General features: G+C 44.7%; 1 protein-coding gene across 6 annotated transcripts in view; it reads right to left on the bottom strand.

Moving 5' to 3' along the window:
* The window catches only part of LOC148520520 (LON peptidase N-terminal domain and RING finger protein 1-like), a 105,997-nt gene that overhangs the window by 60,283 nt on the left and 19,123 nt on the right, over nucleotides 1-26,591 (bottom strand). For 5 of the 6 annotated variants that reach the window (XR_015878864.1, XM_088475682.1, XM_088475684.1 and 2 more), the window contains exons 3-4: nucleotides 18,638-18,760; nucleotides 17,645-17,791 (exon numbers count right to left, since the gene is read on the bottom strand). Coding sequence is in view for 5 of the 6 variants with exons in the window: in XM_088475682.1 (XP_088331808.1) it covers nucleotides 17,645-17,791; nucleotides 18,638-18,760 (270 nt within the window). In the remaining variant the exon portion in view is untranslated. The remainder of the gene's footprint in view (nucleotides 1-17,644; nucleotides 17,792-18,637; nucleotides 18,761-26,591) is intronic. The other variant, XM_088475685.1, reaches the window with a different exon arrangement.

Raw genomic sequence — 26,591 nt, 5'->3', positions numbered from 1 at the left:
AACAGAGAATACAGAAGTACAGTACATAATACATAAGTACAGACTACAGACAGTATATAAATTTGTGTAGCAAAAATTTTTTTGATCCCGCACAAGGTTATGACTGTCACATCAATTTATTCTTGTTCAGACCAACTATTATACCAATAATCCTTTAATAGCGATAATCTTTATATGTTGGTGGTGCTCGCTGATAAGTATAAAGCATACACCTGTTGATAAAAAAAACCTTGAGACTAGAGCTAGATAAGAAACTCCTTTTAAAGGGGCACTCTAGAATTAATATGTATTGCATGATTTGATGAATATATTAAAAATTAACCTTTATTTGTTACTTATTAAAATAAATAAATAAAGGGGTATTAATTGACTCAATTATTATTCTGTGATCAAAGACGTAAATGGCGAGTCTACCCTCTTGACTAACACATAATTTACTATATATTGTACCTTTAATACATGTATAGGTGACAATATTCTAGCGAAAATTATGTGTCAGCACTCACTTTAAAGAATTTAATTTGTAGCAATAATCGCGGGCTCCTTTGCCCCCGTGAGAACTGTGACAATGATATCGACGGAGTTAGAGCTCCCTGATTAAAATTGTTGCAGTGCACTATAGTGGGTATTATTCTGTTGCAATATACCAATCAAAATGATGCCAATCAAAAAATGTATGTGATATTAAATAGGCAGTTTGTATTCTATATAGAAAATTGTTATTTCACTTCACCCGTTAATAGGTGTTGGGTGAATATTCATACAAACATATATATGTGTATCATGCATTACAAAAATTGAATGAATCCTGTGAAGATTCTGCACACCATATAGCAGTCTCTAAATCTTCACTTGCACTTTGCCCATTGATAATGTGAACAGGAAAAAAATATACATCCTAAGGAGCTCGAAATTTGAAAGAAAAGTGCACATTAATTATAGTACACCCTACACATGCTAAATAGGACAATCATGAATACCTGGTGTATGTTCTTATCCTGTGACACCATAAATTAGTTCCTCATACAACAGTGAACAGATGCATCCATAAGCATATATAACAGGGTAATCCTGAGTGGATATGAGGATGAGACTAATGTCTCCAATACACAAGTTACTGATATCCTGATGTCCAGCCAAGAGAGAGACTCCATTCAGGTGCTGGAGGAATTATTAGGGGAGGATAGGAATGAGGTTGACATAATAGGAAATAGCAGAAGTTCTATATGCAGAAACAAATCTACCTTCTTTCCACCTGAAAATATCTCACCAGAAACGAGAGTGTTTATGAACATGGTATCCCAAGGATTGGATAAACTGTATAGAAAGAAACAATACTGTAAATTGCCCCACAATCTGGCCGCCATGAAAGAGATTAAGACCTGAAATGAGATTATCATCAAACCCTCAGATAAGGGGGGCAACACGGTATTGTGGCCCAGGGATATGTATGTCAGAGAGGCACTAAAACAGTTAAATAACACTTCATGTTACCAACGACTTATGTTGAATCCCACGGAAAATTATAAGGAGCTTTATTTCAGGATCATAGATCAAGCTGTTCGCAATAGGACCATCACGGAACAGGAGCATCAATTTCTCAGGACAGACAACCTAAAGACACATACATTCTATATGCTTCCAAAGGTCCATAAGAACTTGATGAATCCACCAGGATGTCCAATTGTATCAGGGATTGGCAGCCTTTCTGAAAAAGTTAGTGTGTTTGTAGACACACACTTAAGACCATTTGTTGTGGAATTGACCTCCTATGTCAAGGATACAACGGATGTCCTTAAGAAAATCGATGATGTTAGTCTGGAAGAAAATCAAATGCTGGTGAGCATGGATGTGAAATCCCTGTATACAACATGATCTTGGGCTAAAAGCAGTCAAATTCTTCCTCGGGATGGAGGTTTGGGAGAATTCCAGTTGTTTATTTTAAGACTTCTCAAATTAATTTTGACCAGAAATTATTTTGTATTCGATGATCACCACTATCTACAGGTAAGAGGGACAGCAATGGGGGTGGCTTGTACCCCCACATAAGCTAACCTCTTCCTGGGATAATGGGAAAGGGAACATATTTTTAACTAGATAAATGAGCCATATACAAAACATATCATCACATGGCTACGCTATATTGATGATTTGCTCATCATATGGGAAGGCACAGAGGAACAACTTGTAGAATTCATGGAACATCTTAACAAAAATTAATTAAATCTTAAAATTTACCTATGAAATTAGTAGGACCAGTATCTCTTTCCTGGATTTAAGGATATACAGAAATAAGGAAAATATGTTGGCTACAGATTTGTTTCGGAAACAGACAGTTACAAATAGTGGCCTACATAAAACATGTTCCCATTTCCCTCCAACCGTGAGCAATATACCCAAGAGTGAATTCCTGAGATTAAAATGCAATTGCTCAGATGAGGGAACTTTCACCGAGAAATGTTCTGAACTTACAGAACGGCTCAGAGAATGAGGGTATAGCCATAGATCCATAAAGAAGGCTAAAGCATCAGTGATCCCCCATCAAAAGATATACTCTCGTATACCAAGAAAAGAAATGGAAGGAGGATACTAAAGAAATATGCTTTGTAGGGCATTACTGCAAAGAATGGAGGGAAATAAGAATACTACAAAAAAATGGCTGATCCTTCTCACGGATCTGGATCTGGCAGGAAAGTTGAAACCCAGAGTTTCCATGAGCTGGAGGAGGTCCCCCAATTTACGCAATATTCTGGTAACCAGTCATTTTTGTAGAAGTAAATGCAAACTACCCACGATTAGTGGGACACATGCATGTGGTTCATGCAAAGCATGTAAATACATTCAAAATACACTGGAGATACAAGACAAATTTGGTACAACTGTCAAAATAAAATAATTTTTCAACTGCAAAACAACCAACATGGTTTACTGTATAACTTGTCCTTATAACAAACTATATATAGGGATCACCACTAGAATGCTCAAACAGCGGATCTTAGAACACGCTGGAAATAGAAGAAATGCCTCCAGGGACCTGTCTAACATGAAACAAATCATTACAGTGGCTAAGCACTTCCATTCCCTTCGTCATGATAGCACACACGAAAGGAAAGGTTTTGGCTTAAAAAAAAGCCAAGATGGGCATCAGAGGAAGGGATGCCATGAGTGAATTACTCAAAAAGGAAAGTGAATGGACCTTTAGGATGGGAGCTTTGGCTCCAAATGGCCTAAATGAATTTATTAATTATTCAGTATTTCTTGGAACATGATTATAGTGGATTACTGTTCCCAGTAACCTTATCATTTGCATATCATCACAATATTTACTTTTCATGAAGAAGGGTGCCAAGTTATCCTTCCCAGAACCCATAGGATGTAATCTATTAGAATTAACCACACTGTATAAATCAATTTCCTCCTTTTATCAATCACTCACTACTTTAAGGTGCTTTAGGTAGGAAATTGGGAACCAGCACATAACACGTGTCAGCTATACACATGCTAATCACTATGGTTCATTAATTTATATACTATTGAAAATCTATTTTCTTAGTGGAGGTGTTTGCATGTATATGTGACACCAAAATACACACACATTCAGATAATGAACTGCATTTGAATCATTAATTTATACACTGATATACGCATCTGCATGATAGGTAGATAACAATTCATGAGTACATGTATATATAAATATATAAGGAATACTATAATATATTTGGTATATAATGAGAAGACTACTTTAGTTATAATTCTAATATTACTGCACAAAAAAAAAAAATATATATATATATATATAAAAAATATTAATTTTATTTAAACAATTATATATAAATATTATTAATTATTAACTATTACTTTATTATCTGATAATATGAGGGTACTATATATTTTTAATATATTTATATTTATTCTTATGCTAATTTTATTTTCATTTGTAACCCCCATAACTTTCCTTTTAAAGGATACTTACTATTATTACTATTTTTTGGTTTCAATAGTGATTTTTTTTATCGATTAACATTCTAAATGAATACTATTAGAGTTCCAGATGTATCAATATTTCCATGAGTTTTTACATCCTTTAATGACATAAACTTAGGTTCTTAACACTCTATACAGAGGAGTACTGTGTGAGTTCTCTGATATACAGTATATATCTCTGTTATATGCATACCTATGGTAGTAATCCTAAGGGTAAGGCGAAGGTTAAATCAGTGAAGCACATGACAGGGAATAGCTCTGATTGGGCTGATTCTCCCATGTGATCGCAACATTAGAACTCAGCAGGAGATAAGGACACTATTGGTCCACTCTCCTGCTAATCATTTATACTATGCAGGGATTGGCTGCCTACAATGTTATCAGGAAGGCACCCGAAGCTGACGTCAAGCTTATGGTGATCAAGCCCACAAGGCGAAACGCGTGTACACAGTCCAGGCTCCCCTACACTGCGGGAAGCTGTTTTATGGCAGATACCGGCAGAATTGTTTACTGCAGATGGGCACAGGTATTTCTTCTTCGAGTGGGAAGCAACTTGTCCCGGTGGAGAATCCAGGCCTTGCGCTGCAATTAGCAACAAGGGCCACCTAACACCACACACGGGTCAGTGTCCACCCACCTACTTTTGTTTCTATCAGCACCACCCGGGATCCCTCTCTCATTTGTGGTCCACTCAGGGAAGACCACAGACAGCAGAAGGTGACCAGGACTTTTGGGTGTTGTACTTTGTTCATACTATTCTTGATAATCTGTGGATGATGATTTGCGAATATTATATGATTACAATTTAATATATGAACACTGTCTGATCATAATTGGTCAGTGCTTTTTACACAGTCAGAACCATCTACTCAGGACTGCCCTGTTATATATGCTTATGGATACATCTGTTCACTGTTGTATGAGGAATTAATTTATGGTGTCACAGGATAAGAACATACACACAGGCAATCCAGGTATTCATGATTGTCCTGTTTAGCATGTGTAGGGTGTACTATATTTAATGTGCACTTTTTCAAATTTTGAGCTGCTTAGGATGTATATTTTTTTCCTGTTCACATTATCAATGGGCAAAGTGCATGTGAAGATTTAGAGACTGCTATATGGTGTGCAAAATCTTCACAGGATTCATTCAGTTTTTGTAATGCGTGATACACATATATATGTTTGTATGAATATTCACCCAACACCTATTAACGGGTTAAGGGCAAAAACCATTTTCTATATAGAATACAAACTGCCTATTTAATATCACATATATTTTTTGATTGGCATAATTTTGATTTGTATATTGCAACAGAATAATACCCACTATAGTGTGCTGCAACAATTTTAATCAGGGAGCTCTAACTCCCTCGTTATCATTGTCACAGTACTCACAGGGACAAAGGAGCCCGCGATTATTGCTACAAATTAATTTCCTCAAAGTGAGAGCTGACACATCATTTTCACCAGAATATTGTCACCTATACATGTATTAAAAGGTACAATATATAGTAAATTATGTTTTAGTCAATAGGGTAGACTCGCCATTTACATCTTTGATCACAGAATAATTGAGTCAATTAATACCCCTTTATTTTAATAAGTAACAATAAAGTTTAATTTTTAATATATTCATCAAATCATGCAATACATATGAATTCTAGAGTGCCTCTTAAAAAGGAGTTTCTTATCTAGCTCTAATCTACAGGTTTTTTTTTTGCTTGTTTGTTTGTTTTCTCAACAGGAGTAAATAAATTTGCACATATAAGTAATTAGAGTGAGCAGTTAACATAATTATGTAGAGACGCTAAAGGGGAGAGGTCCTTGCTCATACGAGCGCACAGTCTATAGGAATTATGGGTAGACAAAGGGAGAAGTGGGCAGGCTGCAAAGCTAGGAGGAGAGATTGTACACTAGAATGAAAAAGTGCATTTTAAGAGGGCATGTGTGAAGACTGGGAGCTAGTAGAAAGTTTAATGGAGCAATAAAATTAAGTTCACAGTGGTGAATCAGCAACAGACTTTGGCCCCTATTGATAACAACGGGAACTGCGTTCTGCAGCATTAGCCTAACCCAAGAGATATCAGAGAGCTCCTTAAACCATGCGGAAACCATTGATATATAGACCCCAGGGAAGATTAAGATCTCTGCACAGTCTATCCGACATTCACCATAAAGTTGGCAGTAAATAATGTGCTATATGTACCTAGCCATAAAAGCAACTTGTTGTCAGTGAACAGGTTGTTAAAGTAAGGCAATGTTGGGGCATTCATGGCTGACTGCTGCACCATCACAAAATACATTATCGGCATTGTGTAGCAGGGGCGGGGCCAAACTGACGCGATCACATGTCCCAGCCCCCCCCGCCACGCCCACAAGTGCCTGTCACCACCCAGCCACTCCCCCTTGTTCTGGCCACGCCCCTTCCCCCCAACCCCCCCCCCTGCCAATCTGACTGCTCCCTCCTGGAAGGAGCAGCCAGAAAGTCGGCAGGTATGCGCACAAGGAATCAATCAACACCATCATGCAGGAGCGTCATATGGACTGAATCCATGTGTGGCATAGGAACCCAATGCTAAAGAACAGCTTGCTAAATCTATCAAGATTGATCAGTGGCATTAGATGCTTAAAACGGCATTTGAAAGAAAATAGTAAAACAAAACAAAAAAACGTCAGTACCATAGAATCTCAGAAGAGTATTGTTGTGAAGTAAGGTACAAGTTTGTCAAGATGCCAAATATACTATGTGCTGATAATAGGGGCTATTCATCATGGGGGGCTGTATGGCCCCTGATGATTAAGTATCCACCTCGCAGCGGTGGATGCTCATCACCGAATTAATGATAAATTATGTGGGGACAGCTGCTCCGAAAAGCAGCTGTCCCCGAGATTAGTAATGCAACTACAGAAGTAGCTGTGTTACTTACCTGTCCCCATCAGCGGCTTCTGCGCACATGTAACCTGAGGTCATGCATGCATGAAGCCGCCAAGGAGTCAGTGAGGAGGCAGCAGAGGGATCCCTCTTCGTATCCACGGAACTCTTTCCCATAGGAATGACCGGGGCAACAAGAACAAGCGGTTGTTCTCACAGGCAAACTCCGAAAACTAAGTATTCAGAGTTTGCTGTATATCAGGTAAACTAGCATTTCCAGATGGTTAACGGGCCAATTTAGTTATGATGAATAGGCCCCTGAATGCATTAATCATAAGATACAAACAATCTTGAAAAGAAAAAAATAAGAAAAAAAAAAAAGTACTGTGTTCCAGACAACAGTACCATACAAACTTGAACACAAGGGACACAAGAAAGAATTGTACTCTTTGAAATTGATAGAAGTATGCGCTTTCACATAAATGTGACAATGACAGATTTGGAACATAACATTTTAACAGGCTCCATATTTGCTTACACAGTAAGGCTACAAATAAATAAACAGATGAACAGAGAGAAGCCTGAGCTGCAGTATATTAAAATATTTGACAGCATGGCCTATGTACATGAATCAAAAGAAAAGTGCACCACAAGCCAAAAGAAAAGTGCACCAGCACCACAGCCCGAGCCACAGTAGTTGACTTGCACAGTCTGCCTGCCTACAAAAAGTAGAAGGATATCGAACCTGTCCATGAAGCGTTGAAATTACTCCACCAGCTCCAGACCTGGGGACTCCCAAAGATACCACCAGGTAAAGAATACATTCGGATGCAAATGGGTTTTTAAGACAAAGTTCACCAATAAGTCACAAAAAGAGTAAAGACATTTACAAAAATGAAGCGAAGATTATGGTACCACTTATGCACCAGTCAGTAAGCCAAAAAAGAACGATCAGAACAGCTTATAATGGTGCTGGGTGATTGGTTGCTATAAGCCATCATTGATGCATCATGTGCAGCCAAGGTGCCTAGTCTTGAAAGGACAGTTCATGAGTCTCAAAGCTGAAGTCAATGATTTAAGAAGCTAGAATTGTGAGGGACTATGGTGAAGTCATTGGGATGGAGAGAGTATAGTGATGGAAGTAGCTGAAGCCAGAGACAAAGCTGATTAAGACGGAGGACCTGAAAAGGCTGCACACTGGTTATATATTTTAGTCCTGATCAATAGTTCTACTTACTTTAACAAACTGTAAAATTAATTTACCTGTGTAGATGATCTTATCATGGGATACATACTGCCTGTTGACAATCAAAATGTTGACAAGCAGTATGTGGACCCCAACAGGCAGGTGCCGGGATGTTGGCAAATGTGATGATACGTAAAGCATGATTTAAGTCAGGGGTAGCCAACCTCGGTCCTCGAGGTTTTCCAGACCACCTAGCTGCTGCACAGGTATATTCATTACTCACTAACACATTTAAAAAGATCCACAAGTAGAGCTAATTATTTCACTGGTGATTCTGTGATAAGACCTAGAAAACATGCACTGTTGGTAGCTCTCGAGGACCAGGGTTGGCTACCCCTGATTTAAGTAGTAATATTCATCACCAGTGATGTCAGTGGAAGAGCTTTCCGGCTCTATTACAGCCAGAAGCTCTCTGGGGCTTGCGGCCACAAGACCCTACCACCAGGGTCTCGTCGCAAGCCCCGATGGTCTTGACCATCGCGACCATCATCCTGGCCGCTCGCAATAGCGGTGGGTGGTCAAGCGCTTGGAAACACCCTGATTCAGAGCAAGCGCTCTTTCAGAGCGTCCGGCTCTGAATCAGGGCCTCTGTCTCTGAAACCTTACAGCCGCACTCATACACTGAGTTATAAAGGGAAGCCATAGAGAGTTGGCAATGGGAAGTTTCACGGTGCATCGTGAGTTAAAGATGGTGCTGCCCATTCCCAGACATTTCATATATATTTTACAATAACCGGACTGTCCAGAGTAACCTAGACAGTTTGTAACCACAATTGCCATTTTTAATATATTGCAATTCTGCTATCATAGTACTATACAGGGTACAGTACTATATCCTTATTGTCCCCTGAATCGCAGAACTATACTGCTATTACCTTTTTGATCACTTTAGTAAATATAACCCCGAGAGGCGACTCACTAAAGTGCTGGTTTTTAGAAGTGGAGATGTTGCCCATAGCTTAGCAACCAATCAAAATCTTGCTATTATCTTCTAGAAGTGCTAGATAAATGTTAAGTAGAATCTGATATGTTGCTATGGGCAACATCTCCATTTCTAAAAACCTGCACTTTAGTAAATATACCCTTCAGTGTAAATAACGAACTTCCCACAAAGCTAGTCAAACAGAACATTTACAACACTGCACTGAGCCTCACTCATAGTCAGATTTTATCAAATGGAATATCAGGTATGCCAATGGCCCTATGCAATGAGTGTGAGGTTTCTGGCTTACCTGCCATAGCTGCAGCCTTCCATTGTGATCCTGCTTAGCCCAATGCCCGAATGACTGAAAGAATTGATCATTACAACTTCACTTTGCATGCATAGTGCCCATATAATAGTTTCATATGTATAAGCTATTGAAACTAGAGCTACAGATGTGTCTGCTACATCTTTGCTCAATACACCATGTAGCGCGCCTTGGTAGTCGCGCTATGCCGTGGCGTACTGAGTCGCATCATAAAGTACTGAAGAGCTGGAAAAGCTGGAGTGTGTAATACAATTTCTGTCCACCAGATGTCGCTTTTCCTACACTGTACTGCGCATGCGTAAAAAAAAAACCAAACAATGCAATGTCTGTAGTATCGTCCGCTGATTGGCTAATAATCTGTCATTCGGTACGATATAGTTGTCATGGATCGAGAGTTGTAATTGTGTGTGTAATAAATAATTCATTCATTTGGTGTGAGAGTCCTGAGTACACTTTTGAAAAACAAGTTATAAATGTGTTCTGCCATCATTATTACAATATATTATGCTAGATACACATATCAGCAAGATAACACCTCATTTTAGAAAAGTCAGTGCCAGTCCGTGCATCGTGTGACATTGTTTTGCAGAGATGTGCGGCACTCACACAGTGATAACATGCCTTAGAAATTAAAATTTGGATTTGAAGGGCTCTGTATAAAACCTTAACTGAACTACAAGTCTCAGCCCAGAAGGAGGAGTCTCTGGATTACAAACTGAGTTTTATGCCGCACACTTGTGGCAATGCCGGCAATGCTGTGCCACTAGAAGCTTGTACAAGATGTTGCTAATCTGTACACATCAGTAAGTGCTGGTCACTGCAGCATTGTAGACAGTGGTGGCATGCCTTAGAAATTAAGCTAAGGCTTACTCAGCTGGCCGCCACTATCTACAAGCCGAGCCAAGCCTGTGACATTGGTCGCAGTGCTGGAATCACAAATGCAGCAGGGGGTGTTAAGACACCTCTTGCTGCATTTGCATATTTGCAAGGACAGAGCTGCAAAACTGCGGCTCCGTCCTCTGCTAAATCAGCCCCCAAAACTGAATCCGAGGGTATTTTTGCCAAAACCAAAACACGATGATGAATTAGAACCAAAGCCAAAACACGCGGGTCCGCGCACATCTCTAAGAGAAAGTCACATTCTTAAATTGAAGTGTTTTATGATGTTTGAGCATGCCACCCATGTCAAATTATGCACCAAGATTATGCTGAGGAACAATTTTGTTGCCATCATATTTTGTTTATTCATTACCTAGTTCCTTGATCATTTAATTGTATTTAAGGGGGGGATCCTCCATGCCACAGTAGCTCTAAAAGTATAAAGACAGGGTCAGCATGAGCGATGCGAGTCTAACACTGCCTGACATACACTCCTTGTGGCACCAAACAGGTAAGGTTTTCTTTTTTTAGACAGGCAGCAAGTTGTATGCAACAGGTGCAAGTAAGAGGTCATTGAACCCACCTACAGACTTTTGTATCCTGGACCAAATTAAATAACATTATTTTTACCTAAGATATATGTATAAAAAAGCAGCATTAAGGTTAATATTGTGATGGCTGCATGCTAGGAGGTGCTAGTTTGTAACCTGCTCATGGCCTGGAGTTTGGAATATTCCTCAACAAGTTTGAAAAGGTGTGGGACCATACCCATCAGGTTAGTAGGGATCTGAGACCACTCTGTGAGGAGCTGTGGCATCCTGCAGGATGATGGAAGGCTGAAACTGGCAGGTAGTCGGAGCCAGATTAGAAGCTGGTTCCAGAATAACTGGAGTGAGGAGCTGTGATGTACAGTGACAGGAGATAGAGGTCTGTTTCAGGAGAATTGGATCTTGTCAGAGAATAGGCAGGATGATGCACATGGAATTTAGGCAGGCAGCAGAGTGCTGAATAAGGGCCCAGAAGACAGACAAACTCATGCAGTCTGAATATGCCCACTCCCACCCAAGTAAAGTGGTGGCCAATCGTCCTGAATCCTAAATCAAATGGTTGACAGGTGCCATGGGGCAGGGCCGGATTTCCCGCTAGGCATCCTAGGTGCTCGCCTAGGGCCCGGCGGGACCCAAGGGGCCCGTGACGGGCCCCTTTGCCCTTAGAAATCACCTGTCACAGGACTCCCAGAGGAGCACTTCGCGAGTACCGCGTGACGCCATGACGTCATGCGGTCCCGCCTCCTCACCCAGAGAGTCCCGCACGGCTGTCTGCATGGTGCTCTCTGGGAAAGAGAGACTGTGTGCACGAGGCAGCCTGCCTGCGCAAGAGGGAAGGGTCTGCGTGTGTGCACAAGGCACACAGTGACTCACCGGATCCACGGCCCGCCGCTGTGTCCCTCCTGTGGCGGATCCAGGGCCCCGTAACACAAAAGTGGAAAACGTTTTTTCTCCATAAGGGGGCGTGGCCACGGACCCGCGATTAGGCCACGCCCCCTCGATCCAGAAGGCTCTCTGCAGAGACAACTCTGCTCAGTCAGGAAGAGTCAGAGCCTGAGGAGCAAGTAGCAGCACACACTACTACACTGGCTGCCGTTGTTGGAGCAGCAGGACCCCAAACTCAAAGAAAAAGGAGCAGTCCAGCTGCCGAAATGAAGGTAAGTTGGAGGGTTGGCCGGGGAGCTGGTTGGTTGTTGAGGTTACTCGGGGTTGGAGGCTGGAATGACAGGGGTCTTCGAGGGGAGACAGGATGACGGGCCTGGAGGGGAGACAGGAGGCCGGAATGTTGTGGGGCTTTGAGGGACACGGGGCTAGAGACTGGAATGACAGGTGGCTGGAGGGGACACAGAGGGCTGAAGGTTATGACTAGAATAGAGGGCTGCAGGGGACCTGTGACGTCACACCCACGTGACCCGGCATGAAAGGGGGAGGGGCAGGGATGCTAACGGGGGACCAAAAGTGTCCCCTCGTGGGCTCGCTACGCTCGCCACGCTTCGGGCACGGTGGCTCGCTACGCTCACCACAGATATTTATGCACCCCTGTGTCCTCCTGGATGGTAACGCAGGAGCAGTCCAGCCTCCTGCAGCGGTCACGTGGTTGATACGTCAGAGAGGTCCTTTAGCCACATCTAGCCAGGGCCGGCGCTAGGCTTTGCTGCGCCCAGCGCCGTCCTGTGTGGCCGCCCCTTCCCTCCTCTGCTCCCTCCCCCTGAAGCTTCATAAACACTTTAGCGCCGGGAGGGAGGGTGGGCGTTTCCAGCGCCCGCCGGACACCATGGCGCTCCGGGCGACGGCCCGGCTTGCCTGGACCTAGAACCGCTACTGGATCTAGCATCAACCGAGGGCTGAAAGCTGAATGACAGGGGGCTTGAGGGGACACAGAGGACTGAAGGCTGGAATGATGAGGGAACAGGAGGCTGGAATGACAGGTGGCTGGAGGGGACACAGAGGGCTGAAGGCTGGAAGAATGAGGGGCTGGAGGGGACACAGAGGGCTGAAAGCTGAATGACAGGGGGCTGGAGGGGACACAGAGGACTGAAGGCTGGAATGATGAGGGGACAGGAGGCTGGAATGACAGGGGGCTGGAGGGGACACAGAGGACTGAAGGCTGGAATGATGAGGGGACAGGAGGCTGGAATGACAGGGGGCTGGAGGGGACACAGAGGACTGAAGGCTGGAATGATGAGGGGACAGGAGGCTGGAATGACAGGTGGCTGGAAGGGACACAGAGGGCTGAAGGCTGGAATGATGAGGGGCTGGAGAGGACAGGTGGCTGGAGGGGAAACAGGGCTGAAGGCTGGAATGACAGGTGGTTGGAGGCTGGAATGATGGGGGGCTGGAGGGTACACAGAGGACTGGAGGCTGGAATGCCAGGGGACTGGAGGGGACATAGATAGGTGGAAGCTGGGGGGAACACGGGGCAGGAGGCTGGAGCGGACACATTTCAGGTTGAACTTCTGTTGTACGATGATGACATTGGTTATATTCCTACACAAACAGGCATCTTCCGGACCATGTGATCTTCAACGTGAATAGTGACTACTGATTGAGGACACTGTCTGCCCACGGAGGATCAATTTCTTTAGAGGTTCCCCATTGCTGAGAAACCACCATATAGGTAAGGTGAGTTTTTATTTAGTACACACAAATACAGTACAGGTTGAGTCTCCGATATCCAAAATGCTTGGGACCAGGGGAATTTTGGATAATGGAATATTCCGTATTTTGTAATATTTGCATATCATAATGGAATATCTTGGGAATGGGACCCCAATATACACACATAATGCATTTATGTGTTATATACACCTTATACACACAGCCTGCTGGTCATTTTATACTATATTTTCAATAATTTTGTGGCTCAAACAAAGTTTCATATACACCCTATACACACAGCTTGAAGGTAATTTTATACAATATTTGTAATAATTTCTGCCTTAGACAAAGTTTGTGTACATTGAACCATCAAAAATCAAAGGTTTAATTTTCTCAGTCATGCCAAAAAAAATCCGCATTTCGGAATATTCTGTATTTCGGAATATTTGGATATTGGAGACTCAACCTGTATTGATTTTTTTGTCCTGGGCTCTACTTGGTCTAGCCCGGCCCTGATATGACACACAAGGTCCCCCTCCTACAGGTGACTAAAACCGGACTAATGAGGAGTCTGAGGACCCAGGCGACACGTACCTCACTCCCTGGGCCCCCATTGGGATCTATGATGATGGATGGATCGCCGATGCGGTGGCAAGCACATCCTTGTCACCACTGCATATACACATACCGCCCACCCAAAAGTAAGAGTCTAGATCCGCCCCTGTCCCTCCCTGCTGGTGATCCATCATCCATCTGTCTAGGCCCGCCGCCACCCACCAGTAGCAATCAGCAGCAGCAGTGCTGCACCCAACAAGGCCAGGCAGGTAGGGACCCTGATGAGCTTTCTTCCTGTCATCCTATTTTTCACCCTTTCCTCCCATTTCCTTCTTTCCCGTTTTCGCCTGTGACATTCCAAGTGGGGTCCAGAGACACCTACTGTAATGTATGCACAGGATTGTTTGAGGGAGGGGGTCCCAAACCGGTACCTTGCCTAGGGCCCCATGAGGTCTAAATCCGGCTCTGCCGTGGGGCACCGCTGGCTGGGGGTAGCACAGCAATCCCTCTGCATCAGACCGCAAACTATGCTTTGCTGCAACTCGCCCAGTAAGAGTATCATCATGCCTTCAAGCAATGAGGGAAAACAAGGAAGGGCAAGGAGCCAGGAGACAAGATAGAGGGTCACGTTCTTCCAGTTTCTGCTTCCAGGCCTTCATCTGAACTGCTACCCACCGTCAGGGGAGTAGCGTGTAGCCAGGGCGCCCAGAGCACGTGCGTGCTATGGCGCAACCCCCCACACACACACACACCCTCAAGTGTTCCAGGGAGGAGACGGGTCCATATGGGAATAAAGAGAAGTAAAAATAAAGAATTGGGGCAACCCCCTGTAGTGGTACCTATATGCAGTGCCCCCTGTAGTGGTGCCCATATGCAATGCCCCCTGTTGTGGTGCCCATATGCAATGCCCCCTGTAGTTGTGCCCATATGCAATGCCCCCTGTTGTGGTGCCCATATGCTTTGCCCCCTGTAGCTGTTCCCCTTAAAGTAGTGCCCCTGTAGTTCTGCCCCTTAAAGTAGTGCCCCCCCATTCTGTGCTCCCTGTAGTGATGCCCATGTGCATTGCCCCCTGTAGTGGTGCCCATGTGCAGTGCTCCCTGTATACTGTATAGGTGCCCATATGCAGTGCTCCCAGTAGTCGTGCCCCTTAAAGTAGTGCCCGTGTAATTCTGTCCCCCTCTATAGTTCTGCCCCTGTAGTTCTGCCCCCCCCCTGTAGTTTTGTTTCTCCCCCAATGTAGTTCTGCCCCTGTAGCTCTGTCCCAGTCCCCCTCTCTCTCCCAGCACTTGCCTCATCCATCGCGGGCGTCGTGCGGGGTGTCATTGCCACTGCCAGCCTGACTGGATCTAGCTAAATCGAGCAGGCGCAGCCACGCAGGCTCCTCAGCGCGCGGGTGACGTCATGACGTCACCCGCGCACTGCATCACTGGGAACGCGGGTCTCTGAAGTAGTTGGAGGCTTCCTTAGCCTCCGATCACTTCAGAGACCAGCGTTCACAGGGCAATTCTGGCACCTGGCAGGCTGTCACCTTAGACAGCTTCCGAGTACACAGCGCGCGGTGCCTGCAGACAAATTTAGCACCTGGAGCTTGCGCTCCACTGGAACCGCCCTCCCTCCCTACGCCCCTGCCCACCGTCCTTCCATCCAACCCTAAGCCCTGCAGTTTCTGAATTATGTATAATGAGATACAGGATGAAATTCCTTACTAAGCTCTAGGTGACCGAAATCCATTCTTTACTATTCCCCTTACTCTTTTAAAATCCTCTGGAAAACACACTCAACAACAATTGGTTGAAAATGTGGCTAATAGTGATGTACTGTATACACCATGACCTATTGGCTTATATCGTCTTAGTTTTCAGTCAATCCAAATAGTTACCTTGTAGTGTTAGTGACCCCTTTTCTCAAGTAATATTTAGGCAATCTACAATTTCTTCATCTCTATTCAGATAAGCAGATTGGTTTATTTCACGGCTACAAATCCTCCTACTGTGTTAGTTTTACAACTGTGGAAATAACAGTGGTGATTCCGAGTCATGCACCCATGGCATTTTATTCACTTTCAGATGTAATTGCGAGACTCCGCCGATGTGTGCAGGAAATCCGTGCGACTGAAAGCGGAAGCCTGTCCTGCCCACTGTGTTTTTGCCTGCAGACACAACCGTCATCATTAATATCCGGACTTGCACAAGCCCCATGCTGGGAGCAAAGGATTCATCAGAAACAGATGCCCTACAGATGTGCCGTCATACACCTAACGTCTATGCGCCACATAGTGTGAGACACGCGGCGCGACTGAGACACTCCAAGAGGAGTAACATAGTGTATATGTCCTTAAATGTTGCCTCTTATATGCATCAGATCAGATATAGAGCCCTATTCAGCAGCGTACGCAATTGCAACTACATACGCAGATTGGCCAATTGTTCAGCACTGTGCATGCGTATGCACCGCACTGCGATTACGCACGCAAATAGGAATCCATCGCAGAGTGAGTGGCAGACTGAGCGTTTGGGGGTGGTGACAGGAAGTGGCCAGAGTAATGCAGGCATGTCTGTCGTCTGAATGCCATTGCATAGGCGTGCATAAATTAGCCACTCTGATTTCATACGCAGCTTAAGTACTCACTGTGTGCGACAAGACTTGCGATTTCTGCTACAGTCCGACCTGCTGTAATTGTGCGTGACGGGCCGATGTGCTTCGGTGTTACCAATGTATGCGCAGGACTCCGAGGTATTACGGATGTGAGAAAGCAGCAGTGGGTATCTCTATGCTGGCTGAGCTGTGGCAGGCACTAACATATTTTCTCAGCCTCCTTGCGTGCAATTATGCAACTGCAATCGCAATTGCGATCCATACCAAATCAGGCTCATAATTCAAATAAGAGGAAAAGCTGCACACTGTGGGGTAGATGTAATAAGCCTTGGAGAGAGATAAAGTACCAACCAATCAACTCCTAACTGTCATTTTTCAAATACAGTCTGCAACATGACAGTTAGAAGCTGACTGGTACTTTATTTAAGGTCTGATATCTCTCCCACAGTCTACTAAGGTCCCAGGCTGCGGCTTTAACCGCACAGGAACTGGTTATACACTCGTACAAATTTGCAGGTTAAACACAATGGAAATTGGCATGAGGAAAGCTGCGGCTATTCACATTGGAGCCCTTTCTGCAGAGATTCACACTCAGTCACACACATGTGACGCAAATCACACTAGAAATACAGCTTTGTCGCTACCAGTAGTTTTATTTGTGCGTATGGTACACACATTTTGAGTGAAAAGTCACTCGGCGCAGCTGTGTCACCCGGATCTGGGGCGTCCATTATGCATGCATGTTGGACTACCCGCCCATGACACTCCCACAAACTGGGGCCTCCCAGTTACCACCCAGAATCACTTATTTTACTAAAGAGTGGTACGACAACAGACAGATCAATCCATTCAAAGGAGCGATCTCCGTCAGTTAGTGCAAGTATAATCCGAAACATGAGCAGTCACTGATTGTTTCATTTCCGCATTATGCAGATACCAGTGAGATCTGGCCACTTCTACTTGCTTGCAACTCAGAACCAACATGAAAGTGTTTTACTAAGATTTATTTATATAGTATGTACATACTACTCCACTCTATTCTTTACAGAGAATGTCCTATCATTTACCTTGTCTTGCCATACCATAACAGCACAGCACTCAGAATTTAGGTTACCTTCACTTTGGCAACGTTTCCTTCGGAACTGATGGTCTGTGCTTGGGGAGTGGAGGGGTCTACGCTGGACAGCTTCAAGTAACGAGACACCTCCTCCAGTAAATCTTCTAGTGATGAAGGAACAGGACAACCAGAATTCTTCAGCAACTAAGAAAGAAAGAATTGTCAGTGGCATTTGACCATGTTACGCAATATCTAAGCAACTTACAGCTGTCATGGTGAAGATATTGCATACTAGGCGATCTGCAAAGTGGACCATCTGCCAGGTGGACACTTTCATATGGTATACGGTTTTCAATAAAGGAAAAGAAAAATCTCCAAGGTCTAGACTCACTTTTATGTATATAGATTAAAAATATGTTTGGACACCGCAATCATCATAGTCATCCTCTATCTTATAAACTCTACCAAAGCTGCTGTAGAGGTAGATTTGAAAGGAACTTATAAACAAGTATACATATAAATTAATATAAGATGCATCTGAAAGGGACATGCTTAATTTGCATATGCGTACCCTTACTGTACTCCAATTCCACATGACAACCCCAGATCTACCTCACCATTGGCCGAAAGTAACAGATAAGCACAGCTTACAATAGCGGCGCAAATTAATAGACTAAAAACTGTGGCTAAGTTTACATAAAGAATGAGGTTTCGTTGTACAAGCAGTGCCGGATTAGCAACAGGGCATCCAGGGGCCCCCACCCGAGGGTCCCCCCACATATAGCTACATCACCAGCGTGGGTGGCACTGCAGTATATGTGAACTGTTTCTGTGTGGTATAATGTGCTGCTGGGGTATTACAGTGTGTTTAACACACCAGCATCTCATTTTGATACATTTTTTCGTAGGGGCCCCCCACAAGGTTGGCAGCAGCCCTGGGGCCCCCACAGATCTTTATCCGGTCCTTTGTACAAGAGTACTCTAAATCCAGCTCCAAGCATTAAAAAGTGAACTTGGCATATAACAACCCATTATAAAACTAAAAGTCACCTGCTCAATCTCATAACGAGCTGCAGAGAAGTGTGGATTCAGTGCTAGGCATTGCTGGAATGGAATGAAAGCTTCTTCCTTATTCTCCATATGGCTCACAGCCAATCCCTTTCTGTAGAATCCCTGCAGGGGAAGCCACAATGAGAATTACCGTACATTCATATACAAAATTTCACCGCAAACTTACAGTTTAGTTCTGGATAGAATGCACTAATATATGATAACATCTAAAGCTCTACTCTCCTTGGGCTCTATTTATTAACATTATTTTTACTAAAATAAAGTGAAAAAGGGTGTTTTCACACCCTTTTCACATTATTTTAGTTTCACCTGTAGTTATTACAGGGCAATTGGAGCAGAATTAATAAAATTCTACTCCAACCCCTAGTATCACTTATTTTTAGTAAAGCAGATCGCATTTCCCATAATTGTAATGGGAAATGTGATCCGACCAGAGTTACTAAAAATAAATTGTAAAAAAATACCGGGGGAAGCCCTGTGATAATAACGCCACCGGGCTCCCACTCTGCTCTAACGGGGAGAGCAGAGGCGGGAGCCGGTACCAGTAATCAGCTATGTGGTCTAAACAGACCGCAAGCTGATTGCTGTAAAAAAAAAGAAAAAAAAATGTAAACATTTTTTTTTACTTACCTGAATCCAGGGACCGGTGATCGGGCCTCCGGTGATGGCTCCTCTCCGGTCAGCTGGTCTTCCTTAGTGCACTGCGGCCCGGTCATCAGGTGATCGGGTCCCAGTGCAGTATGGGAGATCACCTGATCGGGAAGCCCGAAGAAGATCACCGAAGGCCAGGAGGATGCAGATACGTGTAATGAAGGGAGGGGGGGGTCGCGGGGGTCCACGATCTCGGGGGGTGGGGCTTAGCATCGTGGGGGGGTAGCAGCGACGGTGGGTCGGCGCATGCGCGGGCTCTTAGTCGCTGGATTTTTTCCGAAAATACCGCGACTAGAGTGCGGATGGAATCCGCAGGGACAGAGCTTTATCACAAGCTCTGTCCCTGCAAGGGATTTATAGTAAATCCCTGTGATATTGCCTGAATTCGCAATGCGAATTCACTCGGTAATATCACACTACAATCCGCATTCAATATGCGGATTGTAGTAAATAGAGCCCCTTATGTGGTAACATCCACTGAAGGGTCTAACGTTTAGAGAGGAGTTGTCTGGTTTTTGAGAAAACAGAACACACCTGAACTTCCAGGTTCCAGGTCAAATCGAGTCCCAGTTTGGAATCACTTTGGGGTTCCGAGTAGAACCAAGTCCTGACTCGGGTCTTTTCACAATTTGCAATTTTGAGCTAAAACTGGATCTTGCGTATTTTGGATTGCATTTTAGTCCCTCCCTGGCAATTTCAGGGGCTGTGAGGTGACTGGAAATTAATGTTATTGATGTTAATAATACTAAAGGAACAAAAACGTTTTATGTGGCGCAACACGATACCGGCAGCACCGTAAGATTTAAACATTAGAATTTAACATCAACAAATAGGATAACTATAACAAAACACAACAATCAAATTCAGGGTGCAGTAATAGAGTGATGGGAAGAGTAGAGTAGAGCGTTGGCTAGTGAATGCAAGAAGATATGTGCGCTGACCCAGTGTTTTGGTTTTGGTTCTGTATTCATCTCTGTGTTTTGGTTAGGGTTTTGCAAAACCACTATCAAGTGTTTTGGTTTTGGATCTGGGTTTGTTTGTTTTTTAAATTGATAAAGGATTTTAAAAACAGCTAAAATCATGTAATCTTTGCAATTCAAAAGCCGGAATTCTGCTTTAAAATCCAAATTCCGGGAGGGAGCTGTCGGGCTTACAGGGCTGGGCGCGTGACGGGGCCAAAGGGGGCGGGGCCCGGCACCTGACACGGCGTTGGGGGTGAAGCATGGGGCATGACAGTGCGATTGCGTCATCGTGGCTCCGCCCCTTCTTGCAGCCGAGGGCGGAGCCACGATGACGCGATTCAGCGCGAATCAAGTCACCGGCCCCCCTTCTGCCAGGGTTTTTAATTAAAAGCGCAGGGGTGTGCGGACACATCGCCGGGGCCGGGAGGATTGCCTGCCTTCCCGGGATGTCAGGAGCGGCACCCAATTTTTAGGAGGCTCCCGACCAAATCGGGTAGGTAGGCAAGTATGATTTATGCACAGCCAGGAAACGCCGTTTAAACGGACAGACATGTCTGCATTTTACCAACCACTCCCTCGTCACCACCCCCAAACACTGACATCCTGTCACTCACTCTGCGATGGGTTCCCCTGTGCGTCCGTAATTGCAATGTGATCGCAGCGCATGCACAATGCGGTACATACGCATGGGCGATGGCAAACAATCGCTCGATTTGCATCTTTAGTTGCACTTGTGATTGGTACTGAATCAGGCCCACAGTGCAATCACGTGATACATGTTCTTCAGATGACGAAGGGAAGGAAATGACCACATAAATGGTGAGACAGATCCGGTCATTAGGCATTAGTGCCTTCAAGCAACCACATGTACTGTATGTACAAATTAATCACACATAGGTAAGGGTCTTACGAACTGGTCCTATGGGGTGCAATTAGTGGGGCCGGACAAAGGGCCGGATTTAGAGATGGATGGAATTACAGAACCACACACAAGCGGCTGAGCAATTTCGTCCATCTAAAATGCAAATGCAACAGGAGGCATAGGCAAACGTAGGAGGGGTTTCCGTCTGCCTGGAAACCCCCCTCCCCAGCACACACCATGACAACAATAGAAATAGTAATATAATAGAATATTACTAATACTGGATGTTCTTCTCAGTATCACAACTGTATTTACCACCACCTGTAGATCTTTATCATGTGTCAGCAAGTAATAAATACTGGCACCAACTAGGAGATGTGGAAGACATGCCCTGTTAGGGGTGCACTGCTACAGACCATCAATAGGGTTAATAATTAATTTAATACTGTATAATAATACACTATCCAGTACATAAGGAGACAAATATGTACACATATATTTCCAGGGCAGTGCTAGGTTCTTTTGCTGCTCCGTCAGACTCCGGGACTTGCTCCCATACTCTGGAATGGAGCCCACATATGAAATAAAAACATTCAGCTCTGACAGGATGGCCATACTGCTGCATCTAATGGGTTACTGTGATCGCTGGTCCTGTATATGCTGGTATTATGCAACACAATATACTTTGTATGTAACATATTAAAGCTGGATAAGTTCTGATTACACCCTCTTCATGGACTGGCCACACTCACTCTAAAATCAAGCATTTGGAAACCCCCCTCTAGAAATCCTGCGTTTGCCACTGGGAGGTATCTGTAGAAATCACACACCTCCTTGCTGCATCTGCGTTGGTTGCCCTTTTGGCAAACCGCTTACCGCAGCCTGGCCAGGTCCTGGCATCTGCAAAGCCAGGAAATATGCATATGCATCCACCATTGCAGACCCTAGCCTTGTCCCTCCTGGAAAATGGGGATGACATGTCCCTGTTTCCGGGAATGGTGACCAGGCACGCCCCCACTCCACTCCCCAAACACTGCAGCATTGTCAATCATGCTGCGGCTTGGGGAAGGGGGGTCTGTGAGAAAGATCACAGGACCTGTTCGGCACATGCGCAGACCCTATACCATCGGAGAAGTATACTAACTATCGGGTTAGCGTACATATTTGAATCAGAACCAAGCACTGTACAATATGCCAAGCCATCCATGGCCAGTCCTGATCAATATCTGTTCAATCATATTTGGGGCATACATGCAGCCACTTTTTATGAAATCATCCAAATTAGTCATTGTAAGCAATATGTGTTTAGGTAGCTTTAAATAAAAGTAAAGTAAAGCGGATTTTGAATACAGGGCCTGAAAAGAGAGAGATGTCTCTCTCGACTGATCATCTTGGTGACACCATGCTGCACTGCAGGTGGGGCAGATTTAAAATGTGCAGAGAGATTTAGATTTGGGAGGAGTGTTTCCAAACTGACATCTAAATTGTAGAGTAATAATATAGCTGTGCAGTATTTGTGGGCTACATGCAGGGGCGTTTTAAGAGAGGAGGGGGCCCGTGTGCACTCCTTGTGGGGGCCCCCTCCTCTCTCCCTGGTGGCTGGCAGCCGACTAACGCGGCTGGCCAGCCACTGGAGCATTAGTAGACTCCGGGCACTAGAGTGTGCCAGGAGTCAACTGCGTATGCGCAGAACGCCGGAAAAATGGCCGTGGCAGCCATCTTCCGGCGTTCTATGCATGCGCAGTAGATTCTGGGCACACTCTAGTGCCCGTAGTCTACTGCGCATGTGCAGAACACCGGAAAGTGGCAGCGGTGGCCATTTTTCCGCTGTTCTGAGCAGCAGTGACACCGGACGCGGGACCTCGGACAGGTAAGTTTAAAAAAAATATGGGTGCAGTGTGTGCGGTGCGGGGCCCCCCTGCCCCACACACACTGCACACATTATAGATACGCCACTGACTACATGCAAAAGCATCCAGTATTTACCCTACATGTAAAATAATTTATGTATTTACACCCTTTGCATTGCAATATGGTTTGTTCAGGTTCGCAGTTGAGAGAGATATCTCTCTCTATTCCCAACTCTGAATCAGGCCCACAGTACCAAGTGTATACCAGAAAAATTAATTTTACAATCTATCTTTGTCAAACATCAAATTATGGGAGATATGTACAGACATACTTTGATTTAAGATATTGCTTCAATTCAGGGCCGTAGCTAGGGTAGTGCGGCGGGTGCCATCGCACAGGGCACCACAGGTCATGGGGCGCTGTTTGGGCCTGTCAAATTTCTGTTTATTATCATTCTTGCTTGTAGCTTCCTCTTATTTCATCCCCAGCATCTCCTGGCCTCTCCTATTTCTTCCCTGGCCCTTCCCCATGAATCCATGGCCCTTTTTTGGGTGCATTATGTCCCTTTGAAAAATGAGGGGCGCGCCAATGCTCTTTCTGGCACAGGACACCAAAAAGTCTAGTTACGGCTCTGCTTCAATTATCTACAATAATGAGCTACAATATGATTCCGCCATTCACTGTGGGTTCATCCAATGGGACAATATTCCAAAGGCTGTTTGGGTGGCTGTTTGAGTCTGCAGGGTAACTGACGGTTGCATACTAGTGGTTTAAACGAATTCCTCAGTACATTACAATACTGTTCACAATCATTTCAGTTCACACAGCAGAGCTGCTGGACTTCTTGCAGAGACCCAAACCTATGAATCATTTAACAGAGAGGTCAACATGCATTCAGCTTCAACTTGGAAGGACCTGCCCTGGGAGGAAAACAGAATCCTAAACTAAGACTGAAGTTTTATTCTAAGCTGCTAAAAATTCTGAAGCTTCTTTACAACAAGAAATTGTTTAGCTAGTCACACTGAAAGCAAGTATTACGGGAAAGAATAAAACTCCAGATAAGTGACCCGGGAACCTGACAGCACACTCCAACTAAGGCCCTCATTCAGAGCCGCTCGCTAGCGGCCGTACGCTCGTTCCGAGCGATGTTCGCACATCTGCGCATGCGTACGGTTTTTAGTACGCATGCGCGAACCAGTCAGTGCGGCCGAAAATCGTTTGTACGCTATATAGCGAGTGCCTGCTATTTTGAGTGACAGAATGAGGCGTATGTGGGTGGTAACAGGGGAAGGTGCTTGAAAACGGGGGAGTGGAATTCGAACGCAGGCGTGCTAAAAGGTCAAAACGGGCGTTTTAAGGGAGTGCATAATTAATACAGCAGCGTCATTGACCACGTCACTTGGTTTTTTTTTAACTCAGAACTGCTCGCAAAATAGCGGTTGAAAAAAACAACCACAAGAATAGCGAGCAGTTCATACCCTGTACGATGTACTCGATTAATCTAATAAATAGCGGACATGACGTATGGTGCGAGCGGCCAGGTGGCGTTTTTAACAAATAAACGAGCGTATGTTTTGCTCGCTCGTTCAGACTTAGAGGTGTGAACAGACTGCAATGTGCGAACGGATCATTTGCATAGCCACCCCTTGTTTTTGAACGAACGAACGCAAATAGCGAACGGCTCTGAATGAGGGCCAAAGTTCTAGAATGTGGCATGCTAGAACTTGGACAATTGCAACTTGTTATTGTCTACATTTCATTCATCATCAGACCACTCACAGTATCCGTGTTGAATGTATGTACTAAGTGCTGCTGCCAGGCCCAGCGACAGGGGGGACAAAGGGGACACCCATACCGGACCCCGGATCAGAGGGGCCCCGACGATTACGGCCAAAAAAAAAAAAACGGACAGCAGCACCTTTTGAAGCTTTTTAAATGACTGCTGTGCCTGTGCTGTGTTGTTACAGCAGCCGTCCAGCCGAAGTCATGCCCACTGACACGTCACATGATAAGCACAGACACACAGGGGCTGGTGATCATCCTTCTGGGCCCGAACCCCCCTGCATCCAGCTCCTACTGCCTTCCTGATCCTCCCCTATAGGCTTCCTCCCCAACTTTCCCATCACGGCAACCCCGACCCTCCCCCCCCCTCGCATCACCCCTCCCACCCCTTGCGGCACCCCAGCCCCCTCGCCCCCACACACACACACACAACACATACTCCTCCTTCTCGTCGGTCAGTGGTCCAGCTGAAAATATATGGACACAGCATTAAGGTAAGTGACTATGGGGCCTGTTCATCAACACTAAAATAACGTTTTTAAGGACATTTTCCTTAAATAATGTTATTTTAGTATTCATGAAGTATCTTAACACAGTAGATATCTCCCTGTGTTAATTTCCACACTCCCCGTACATTAGTATAGGGATATGAAAATTATGGCATTCATCAAATTCCGAAAATTATGTATTTTCGGAATTTGATGGAGTTACTATCCGCCACTGTGAGGTGGCGAATAGCAGGTGAGACTTACCTGCTTCCAGCTGTTGAGGTCCCCCGGCATCTTCCTCTGGCGGTCTGGTCCGTCCTCTGGCTTCGGCGGCTCCTCGGACACTGTGTTCTCCCAGCAGAACACAAAGTTTAGAAGAAAAAAAAAAAAATTTTTTGTAAACTTTACAGTGTTATGCCAGTAGAACATGTGTCAGAGCAGCAACCGGAGCCGAAGGCGCTGCAGCGGGCAGGTAAGTGCGGGACAGGGGGGAGGTGAGTGGAGGGGGGGAACGCACAGAATTACCGCAGCTGTAGGTAGTGCTGCGCATGCGCTGGTTTTACGAATGTAACAGCGCATGCGCAGCACAGATTCCAGCTGCGGTAAGTTAGAGCAGAGAGGGATAACTATTTCCCGAAGAGCTGTCATCACAAAAATTATAGCTTTTCAGAGTAGATAGTTATGGAGAGGAAGAATGATGAATTCCTCCGGTAATTAGGTAGAACTCCATGCGAGTTCTAAACCTAATTACCTCCAGAGAATTTTAAGTTATGATGAATAGGCCCGTATGTTATTGTCACTTTTGCATATATTCTGTAGTTCCATACTCTCAGTCAACGTAATGCGGGTTGTGTGAGCCAGATACACATATAGTGCTCAATAAATATTGAAAATAATAATAATACAAAAAAAAAAATTACGTTTACATTTTCTGCAGATATTGGTGATCTGTTGTATCAGTTCACAAAGCCTGACATTTTTTCTCACTTTCCTCTAAGCCTTTGGCGCATGTCTGAATAAGGGGTGTGGCCTCATGGGAAACATTGCAGCCGCGAGCCACACAAGTATGTATGTATGTATGTATGTATGTGTGTGTGCGCGCATTTCTCTATCTGTAATAATTGTGTGCGCGTACCTGGCATGTATGTGTGTGCGTACCTGGCATGTATGTTTGTAGGACGCGTCATGGAGGCGGCAATGGGAGGGGGGAGGGTTGGGGTCCCCAAAGATCCAACTGTACCGGGCCCCAAGATTTATGTTGCCAGCCCTGACTGCTGCAGTAATATTTGAATGCATTGCTGACTGACTTCATGCTGTTTTTTTCCAGAATTGCAAAA

Source organism: Taudactylus pleione, unplaced genomic scaffold, assembly GCF_031769625.1.
Source record: "Taudactylus pleione unplaced genomic scaffold, aTauple2 ptg000176l, whole genome shotgun sequence".
NCBI lineage: Eukaryota > Metazoa > Chordata > Amphibia > Anura > Myobatrachidae > Taudactylus > Taudactylus pleione.
This window is presented reverse-complemented; position numbering and strand designations above follow the sequence as displayed.